A 10,865-nucleotide genomic window follows, 5' to 3' on the forward strand; every position below is an offset into this window, starting at 1 on the left:
ACGCCGCTCACATCCGGAGGTGTCGAGTAACAAGACGGGGCTCAGCCAATCACGTGCCAGAACACAGTGGCATGTGATAAAGAACACGGATGAGATTTTTCAAACTGGTGCCTCTGAAGGACTATGTATGAGATTGGACATTGTACCCAATGTGCGAACATAGACTCCGTTCCCCCCCCACACACACACACACACTTTTTTCCTATATCAAGCATGGGCTTTGCAATGCTTAACAATACAATGCTAAAAAAATTTAATGCTAAGTTTAGAGGTTAAACTAAGCATTGCATTTTACGTTAGACCAATTCGCATAGTCCGTAGCGCATAGTTCATGTGTCTGAGATGGGTTTTTCAGTAGCACATGGGCCACCACCTATAAACATTTGATGGAGGAAAGAAAATGCTGATGATTACTTTTTTTCTATTCATACATCCAAGTGCATGAAGCAAAAAAGAAATCAAAAACAATCTAGTCCCTGTGGTGCAGCAATGTTAGCATGTTGACAATAGGATTGAGATGAGAGAGGGGACTGGCATTAACTTTGTGCAATTCATTTTTGTCTGGAACATTGAGTTTAGCCAAACAAACATGGGCTTCACAAAGGCGAAATTTCTTCAGCTGGCCATAAGCATGTTCGTAGAAATGTAATACAAACAAGCACCAGCTTGATTTCCTTGATTTGAGGGAAGATATGATGTTTTTTCATGGTTTCTGCCACTGCTATTTTCCTATTAATAAAGAAAACTAATGCTTTTATCACAGAAATAAATTCAGGTCCTTTAAGAGAGCAGTTAGAGTGAAATATGTGGCCTGGTCTTGAAAGCCAGAGATCACATTTTGTTCTTATTTATTACTGACAACACAAGTGGTAATAGGTCAGTTGTGAGTTTTTTTGTGTATTTATCCCTGTGTAGAGCATACACTGGCTATGCTGGGTGCACTAAAGAAGGCTGTAATTTCCTATGACAATCTTATTTGCAAAGGGCCGATGAGGCTGCAGGCTTTCATTCCAGTCAAACAGGAGTCATGCCAGATTCCACTTGCTAGTTTTTCTTGGTCCAAAGTCAAACAACAACTTTGTACAGTAGGCTTCATAATTGGCTGGGAAAAAAACTGTGCTGTGTGCAAGCAGTGTAAGACATTAAAGACATTAAAGACATTTCTTTTGAATTACCTCATTCCATGTGCAATATTTGTAGGCCAACACAAATGTTGTATAAGGCACTTACCGAAAAATCAACACATAAATAATAACAGATCGAAATTCAGTTAATATTTGTACCCCTAATTGGAATGCAGTGCTTTCAAATGGCATTTGGGGGGTTTTTTTCAGTGTAATACAATGCTAAATGCATAAAAAATACTGTTCCCAATCTGTTTCCAAAAATTATGATGACAAGAAAATGTAGTCTGCATATTTCCTAAATATTTTAAATGCATGCGTTGTCTAAATTTGATTGACTTGCATATGACAAAGATATAGTTACTAATAATTTACCATGTATTGAAATGTGTATAGAACATCTGTATTGCTAATATTTCTTGTTTTGTCATGCTGTGAATACTGTTTACAGTTTGACTACCATGCACTTTATTCCATTGTCCTATTTAATGTGGCATAACAATGGACATATTAGCATATTTACCTTGTAGTAGTGTCTGCATGTGTCTATCTAAGGTATCCATAGACACACACAGAGTCATAGAGTCATAAGGACCATACTTAGGAAATTGATGAATATGTCTGTTTCAACCTCCAGTTGCTTTGTTAACACTAGTGTTATAACAATTAAATTGAAGAGTCTACCTGTATGGCCGCAGAAATGAGTAAGAAAGTTCAGTCCTATTTCTATCCAATAAAGTCAAGTAAAATAAAATCACTTTTAAATATCGGAGTGTGGTGTTAAAATAGTCCTGAGATCATTATAATTGTGAACCCTTGAGAATTTAGCCTTATTTTTCTCAGCGTTAGTTACAAATAATCAAGGAGAAAAGAATGGTGAACCACTCCCACACAAACACACTTTCCATCTCCAGATACGTGAGCAATCAGCATGTTGATTCAAACCAACATGCTGCTTAGTACTCCGTTTTAAAAAGATTTAATAACTGGCTAGTTACAATTGGGTGCACAGCTGAGCATTTCAATGTTACAAATTCAAGGCACACAAATATGCATAGCACAAACACATATTTGGCATGTTACAAATCAACCCTTGGTGTGGTCTGTCCTTGGAAGAAAAAAAAAGACAACACACTCACTCTCTGAATTTAAATATTTGAAACAAGCCTGGAGGAGATTTAATTAAATCAGAATAAAAGTATGAAACATTTGGTCTGACTATTGGAATCTCTTTCTGTCTCTCTCTCTCTTCTCTCTCTCTCTCTCTCTCTCTTTGAAAATACATAACACCCATGTGAGGTGTTAATGCCCCATGAACCCTTTTAAAACAAACTTATGGGAATTAATGGGAAACACCAGTTCAATTTATATATATATATATATATATATATATATACAGTCAGGTCCAGAAGTATTTGGACAAGTTCTTGTGATTTTGCCTTCATACACCACCACAATGGATTTGCCATAACACTGCCTCCACCATGTTTGACACATGATGTGGTATACTTTGGATCATGAGCTGTTCCTTTCTTTAGCCATACTTTTCTCTTCCCATCATTCTGGTACAAGTTATTCTTGGTTTCATCAGTCCAAAGAATCTTATTCCAGAGCATGGGGAGCTTTTTTAGATGTTTTCTGGCAAAGTCTAATCTGGCTTTCCTGTTCTTGAATGTTACCAGTGGTTTGCACCGTGTTGTAAACCCTCTGTATTTACATTCATGAAGGTGTCTCTTGATTGTAGATTTTTGACAATGATACGCCTACCTTCTCCAGAGTATTCTTGACTTCTGTTGATGTTGTGAAGGGGTTTTTCTTCACCAAGGAAAGGATTCTGCGATCATCCACTTTAGTCGTCTTCCGTGGTCTTCCAGGCCTTTTGATGTTGTTGAGCTCACCAGTGCTTTCTTTCTTTTTAAGAATGTACCCAACTGTTGATTTGGCCACACCTAATGTTTTTGCTATCTCTCTTATAGATTTATGTTGTTTTTTCAGCCTAATGATGGCCTCCTTCACTTGCATTGAGATCTCCTTGGACTTCATATTGGTAGCTCCAGTTGAACAGCTGCCAAATGCCAACTCAATAACTGATATCAACTCCAGACCTTTTATCTGCTTCATTTGTCTTGAAGTAATGGACTGCACCTGGTCAGTTAACTTTCTGTCAGTCAATTGTTCAAATATCTTTGAGCCCCTGAAAATGGAGGTACTTTGCTTAAAATGGCTGTAATTCCTAAATGGTAAATGCCATATTTTTGCGGAACCTCTTAAAATAAAACTGAAAGTCTACACTTCGATCACATCTTGATTGTTTTATTTCAAATCCATTGTGGTGGTGTATAAAGGCAAAATCACAAAAACTCTGTCATTTTCCAAATACTTCCGGACCTAACTGTATTTTATATATATATATATATATATATATATATATATATATATATATATATATATATATACATATATATATATATATATATATATATATATACACATACATATATTTTATCCATGCTCATACTTCCCTCTAGTTTCCACATAGTTGTAAGTGTATGAAGAAAAGACAGTAGCTATTTTCAAACTAACTGCTGCTGTGTAAAAGTACAGAGGTATTCTTTGTTGTCATATTGTGCCATTGACATAATTGCATTGTAAAATCACATTTGGATATCTCAGAAATGTTTACCACACCATGAAACCCACTTAAGTGAATCCATACCTTCCCCAAAATGATTGTGTCTATGGGCTTGGATGGCATATTCTGTTTTTTTTTTTTTTTATTTAGTTAACATCAATCTTTGTCAAACATGTATGCTGCCACTTTAAAGAGTACTGCCTAGTTCCTAAAATAGACCAGGATCACTGTTTGTCTTGTTCCTGCCTTTCAGAAACATCCTGATTAGAAGATTCTGCTATAAATGAGTTGCTTGATAAATTCAGGCTGCTTGTATCTCTATTGGATATCTGCGATTTGCAATGAAATTTACTGTATAATTATATAATGTATGCCTGAACGTTTATTAGCATCAGAAGCAACTACATGACACATTCCTTAATTTACATGCAGTAGGCAACGGATGTGTTCTTGTGACATGGCGTGAGATTGGATATGTGTTATTGTGAGTGTGTGTTGGGGCATCTTGTTAGTTTAAACGGAAGGTCAACAGCAATGTGTCAAAACAGCAGTATGATATGTTTGTCCTTGGATAGGCCTTGAATACTGCACACTTGAAAGCTCAGTTCTCTGTGTGTGGATGTAAGATGATGGCCCTAAACAAGAAACACATCGTCCTGTGGGAGGACACATAATTTCCTGTCAGGTGGTTACAAAATGGAGTAAATATGTCAAGTTCTGAATAGAATAGGATATCTTCTATGTCCTAATAAGTTTCCATGAAAATGTAATATGCCCAAGAGAGCTACGAATCTTACAAGCATGCCTGTGGTGTAAATATTAAAATATTTTTGGTCAGTGATTTTTCTTGCTTACCATGAGATGAATGCATGTGAACACTTTAGTTGTCTTTAGCTACTTAAAACTACTAATAGAGGGCCATATTCAGAGTAGAGTACAATGAGGATTTAATACCAAAATTGCGCACATCAGTATTCAGCTCTCAAACATAGCTCACAAATTTCATAAGTTATGCGAGTGTTACACATGAAGGGTGCAATAAAATAGAGCGTCTCAGTTATGCCAAATTCTGGACACATTTTTTGTGCAACGTCAGCTTGAATGTGGATTGGTATTAAGTCCAGCACCACTGCCTGAGAGTTTGATGTAATACACAATATGTCTATTATTGTACTATTGTCCTTTACTATAAAATTTTTTTTCATGATCTCAATTTAGTAATTGCATGATCCATTGGAATTGCTGAAACAAAATAATAGTATGTGCTGGATCAAGTGATGTTTTATAAGCTGCTGAAAAATGAGGCTGGAACCTATATACTTAAAATATATTTGATAAATCTGATAATTATAATTAGGACTTTTATATTAAGTTTATATTAAATTATTATATTTATATATTAAGCAATATATTGACAAAATCAGATTCCTGTTTGATGTTTTTTCAATGCTTGCCATCTTCTCAGTGATGTATCATTGTATTTTCATTTTTAAATCTCTTGCTTTTATGTTGCATCATATCACATTTGAAAGCAAAGAAAAAAAGAAAATGCTATTTCCTTCTTCAGACCACATTTTCTTTTGGGTTTAATAGTAAGTGCTTGTATTTGAAGGCAGTGATCTAAATGCCAGTGAAAATCCCCATCCTGGATATTTCTACTCAAGAAAAACCTAGCAACCTTGAATTTGCATAATCTGAATGGGGAGCACAGTATTTCAACTTAAAAAGGTGTATAACCCATTTGTGAATCCGTGCAAATTTCCCCTGCATAAATATTGACATACCTTTTTTTTTCTGGCCCGCAGAGAATAAACACTGTTGGAAAACAATCATTTGCACAGTAGGGAAATTGTTTTGTTTTTTTTTCTGTGGCTCAGTTCAGTTAATTATTTAGTAGTTTTGATTATGACTGTTTGAGTCCTGGGGAAATAATGTGAAGAATAAAAATTTGTAAGAATTTTAATGTGGCAGCTTCTAAAAAAAAGATTAGGGTAGGGTCAGAGGTATAAGTTTTGTTCTGATTTATTTCACATTTAACAAAGTCACTCAGAATTCTAACAAATAATGGATGGAATTGGTCTGGGATTTGGTGCAGCCTCACTATGGAACTGATTAGAGTGAAATCTGACTGAGCTGCACAGAGGCATGCCAATTATATTCAGCTTATTCACATTCTTTTTTGGAGCAGTCCTGCATCAGAAAAAGAAAAGGTAGATGTCAGCTCAGATGCAGCAGATCCAGAATGTTGCTGGAAATCAAGGTTAATAAGCCACACAATCTGAAACCTATCTTTGATCATCAGTGTATCTGTATTAAAAAAAAACAGATATATGAAAATTCTAAGAAGCAGGTTCACCCCCCTATAGCATTAATTCAGGATGTGAGGGTTTTGATTATGTTTTGCTTTTATGTTTCAAGCCCAGAACTGAAAAATGTCTTGTCTTTGATGGCACTGATATTTGCGTTTAATGGCTGACATTACTTTTCTTACATTCTTTAACATTTTCTTCCACAGGTTTAAGGCAGATCCATGCTTTGTCTATCCAGGCGAACTATGAGTTGAGGATAGATCTGGAAGATTTCGAGAACAGTACAGCATTCGCCCAGTATGACATGTTTGGAGTTGGACTGTTCTCAGTAGACCCTGAGGATGATGGCTACCCACTGACCATCGGTGACTATACTGCAGGCACTGCAGGTATGTATAAATGGTTGTGTACACATGATGATTAAGAATTTCCACTCAAAAAAAAAGGAAAAACTGCTTAACTTTCCTATAATAAAAATAATTCACATAAAAACAGACACATATGTAAAAGGCATAAATGCATTTTAAAATACCATTATGTATAATTAGAGGCACCATAGGAACAAGAATGGAATAGTTTAAAATTTAGATAGTGGACACATGAGGATACAACACACACTTTGAGGAGGTTGCTGATGGAAGCAAAGAGAAATATTTCAAATATAAAACTGGGGTGCGACGTTTGAAATCTGCTGATGCAGTGGGATTTATTAGTCAAGCAGTGGTGACTTCTGGAAAGCTGAACTTTCATGATAATCCTAAGAAATCATGTGCTTGTAAATTCATTTTTCCAATATGTTACAAAGAATAGTCAACTCAACAAGCCAAAAGATTCAGGAATCGATGACATTCAAAAAACTAAGAAAGCCTGGCCAATTTCTTGCTGGAAATTGTCTAAATAATAAGGGTGCTTACCTGTTCTGGCAGATCTAGACAGTCCATGGAGTCAATGCAATCATCTACAAGCTCTCGGACAGCTTATATGAAACATGGATCATGCTATGTTATTTATTATTACACCTTTCAGTTTTTCAGAAAATTCATCTGCGGTCAAGCAAAGACAAGAAATGCTCCTAACACACCACATCTATCCAATAATTCTAAATTTGCAAGGTACAATATCACAGTGATACACACTATATGAAGAAATCACAAGAGTGAGCCAGTCAGAGTGTTATTATAACAAGATAGATTCTTCTCACAGGATTTTTTTTTTTTTTTTTAAATCAAGCATATCCAAGAAAACCATCTAAACACTCATATGATATAGATGATTTATTCTCCAGCAAAATGTGTCCAGGCACTTTTCATTTTTGTATGTCACTGTTTAAAAAGTATAGCTTCACGTTTTGGTAGCAGCACATGTTCGATTATCTCAGGACACAAGGCCTGTATCTTTTGGCCTGCTGAGTGCAATAGTAGCTCACGTATCTCAGCCCTAAAACCAGCATTCCTAGAGCTGCTTCATGAGTGCATCAGTCTTCCTAGTAATGTAAATAAATAAATAAATAAATAAGGAAAGAAAGAAATGACTAGATACTACTATTGCTTTTTATTACTATACAAATTTATATTATTACTATTGCCATTACTTATTATTTTTACTGCCCATGTTGTAAAGCATTTCATTGGAATTACTTAAAAAAAGAATTAAAGGAACCATTTACATGGATCTTTTTATGCAATCCCGAATTGCTTTAGCTTTAGGTATTGTCTACTCTTTGTAAAGAATTAGTAGTAGTAGTAGTAGTAGTAGTAGTAGTAGCAGCAGCAGCAATAATATTAGAAGAAAAAGAAAATCTACTGTTATTATTTTTTATTACAATTTTCTATAGCTCTTTTTTCACCCTAAAAGTCTGTACAATAATTTGAAGAGAAATACAAACATGCAAATAATGTATAAAAAAAAAACAACAAAAAAAAACAATAAAGACAAGTGAAGTTCATGAGCTTCATGCATAAACATTTGACATATACCATATACCACCATATTGGCTTTGAGAGCATTGTTTCAAGACTGAATGGAAGTGATGCAGGTTTAAACAATATACTCCTAGACAGACTCTTGAACTGCCACTTTGCAGGCAGATCTGACGGATGTCATGTATTCTCATTGTCAAGGAGAGCAAAACACAGACTTTGGTATTCTAAACATGCTAGAAACCCTTTCTGCAATTACATCCTGAATCCAGAGGTGTGTGAGAGAGAGCATGGATCAGATGCCTACAGAAATGCTTGCAGAATCTATTTTAAGCTACACAAATTAGCCTTCATGGAAACCATCTCTACATTCGACAGGGCAAAATAGCCAAAAGGATTTGTAATTCTTGAGAAAATTCTCTGGCTTTCTATCAAGGGTGCTGCATAGGATCTACAGTGGATATAAAAAGTCTACACAGTCCTGTTAATATTGTAGATTTTTGTGATGTAAAAAATGAAACCAAGATAAATCATGATATTTTTCCACCTTTAATGTGATACAGCAACCAACAAAATTCAAGTGAAAAACAAACATTTTAGGGCAAAAAACAAAAAAAAAAAACTTCTACAATAGCCTGGTTGAATGAGTGTGCACACCCTTTAAGTAATATTTTGTTAAATAACCTTTTGCTTGTAATACAGCACTCATTATTTTGGAGTAAGAGTGTACCAACTTGGCACATCTTGATTTGGTAATTTTATTCCACTCTTCTTTGCAGAAATGCTCCAGATCTATCAAATTGTGAGGATAGTTCATGTGATAGTTCATTTTGGTATTTGGAGCTATCCATGATTCCCTCTATCTTCACTAGAGCCCTAGTCCCAGCTGAAGAGAAGCAGTCTCATAGCATGATGCTCCCACCACCATGCTTCTTGCTGTCTTGTTTTTACGTCAAACATATCTTTTAGAATTATGCCCAAAAATTTCTACCTTGGTCTCATCACACCGTACCACAATTTGCCACATGGTTTGGCAAAATGTATGCTGGCGTGTTGTCACATGCAGGGAGTGACCAGTACTTTCCAGATATTCCTGCAGCTCTTTTAATGTGATCAGTACTTTCCAGATATTCCTGCAGCTCTTTTAATGTTGCAGTAGGTCTCTTGGCAGCCTCATTGATCATTTTTTTTCTTCACAGTGTTCCATGGTACATCTGTTTTAAAAATTCTTTTGTGCCCTTCTCCTAATCAATACCTTTAACAATGAGATCCTGTACATGCTTTGTAAGCTTTTTGCGGACCATGGCTTTAGCAGTTGGATGAACCAGACCAAGACTTCAAGAAATTCCTAAGAAACAGAAACAGCTGATCTTTATATGGGGTTAATCAGACTCACTTAATTTATAACAGGTGTTAATTATGATAATTACTTTTGAACATGGGTGTGAATGTGGCTGGTTAATTCCGAGCACAGTCAGAATTAACCAGCCATATTCACACTCATATAATTGATAATTACTTTTGAACATAAGAGTGTACACACATGTGCAGCCAAGTTTCTCTTTTTCTTTTTCCCTAAAACATTTCTATGTGTTTTTCACTTGAATTTTGTTGGCTGCTATACCGCATTAAAGGTGAAAAAAAAAAGATCTGACATGCACCTGCAATGTTCACAGGGGTGTATGGACTTTTTATATACACTGTACATATTCCAAATACTTTCAAAGTATTGTCGTAAGTCCAAAACATTTCCTCAGAAGTTCCTTTGACGTTGGGTCTCCTCTAATTACAACACAATCTGCTTAAGTTTGTGAAATAAGACTCTAGGACAGTAAATAAGTAGGATGTGGTTTGTTTTTTCTTTCGTTTTTTGTTATCCATGAGTAACTACAGGCTACACAATCAGAACATCATTGTAAATTAAAAAAATAGAATTTAGCAAAAGAAAGATCCTCTAAGTTAGTAGCAATGGCTGGTAGCCAATTTTATCTATTAATGTGTAATACTTGGTGAGACATAAATGTCAGACTTTCCTACTGAGGGGCTTGATTTGGACCACTACTTATGGCACATGTACATCCAATACACCACATTCATCCCATGTGGGAAACAAGTGTAAGAGAATAATTGGTGTTGAGTAAATTCTGTTAAAAAGTCACCCTGTTCATCTCTCAGAAGAGGTCTTGATCACACAGCAGTCATGGCTTTAATAAATGCCAGCTCCCTCGTTGCCATAAATTCTTCTGTGCTTATGACCCAGAAAGCCAAAATTACTGCAGCGGCCCCTGGGATACTTTGATCGGAAGGGCTTCTACAAAAGCCAGTGGAGGAAATGTTATTGCCTGCTGCTGTTGTCTCGAAGCAGTAGGGTCAGAAGTACAGCAGCAAACAAAGAGAAAGTGGCACAAAGAAGAACTCAACATCTAAGGAATTAAGGAATAATCAAAAAGTATCCTAGGCATCTCTTTGAGATAGAAGCACTTCCAGTAGTAAGAATTAGATGTATGGAAAATACGACCAAAGTACAATCATAATAGGTGTTATACCAGGCAGGGAGTACTCTCGTGCTTATTATTTTTATGCCACACCACATCATCACAGTTTTTTTGTATTTTGTATCTGTATTTATTAACCATGTTTAACTATTCTCATGCAACCCAGTGATCCAAATTTTCCATATGTTTCCTGATGTTATTATGGTAGTTTAGGCAGCATAACCACCAGTCTTCCTGAAACAGTAGTGGTTCTCACTTCCTTTATGAGATGGAAACAGAAAATTCATGAATTCATTCAGGCTACAGAACAAGGTTTCACCTAATGCACCACTGCCTAGACCTTGGCATCGTGACCCTCTGAGATGCCGATCGGGTCACTGATTTTT

The 10,865-nt window shown here is 35.7% G+C and overlaps 1 protein-coding gene across 3 annotated transcripts in view; it reads left to right on the plus strand.

Moving 5' to 3' along the window:
• The window catches only part of fibcd1b (fibrinogen C domain containing 1b), a 113,508-nt gene that overhangs the window by 98,777 nt on the left and 3,866 nt on the right, over positions 1–10,865 (plus strand). For all 3 annotated transcript variants that reach the window (XM_034300496.2, XM_034300497.2, XM_034300498.2), the window contains one exon: positions 6,272–6,454. In XM_034300496.2, coding sequence (XP_034156387.2) covers positions 6,272–6,454 — 183 coding nt within the window. The remainder of the gene's footprint in view (positions 1–6,271; positions 6,455–10,865) is intronic.

This window comes from Pangasianodon hypophthalmus, chromosome 27 (genome assembly GCF_027358585.1).
Source record: "Pangasianodon hypophthalmus isolate fPanHyp1 chromosome 27, fPanHyp1.pri, whole genome shotgun sequence".
NCBI classification, from domain to species: domain Eukaryota; kingdom Metazoa; phylum Chordata; class Actinopteri; order Siluriformes; family Pangasiidae; genus Pangasianodon; species Pangasianodon hypophthalmus.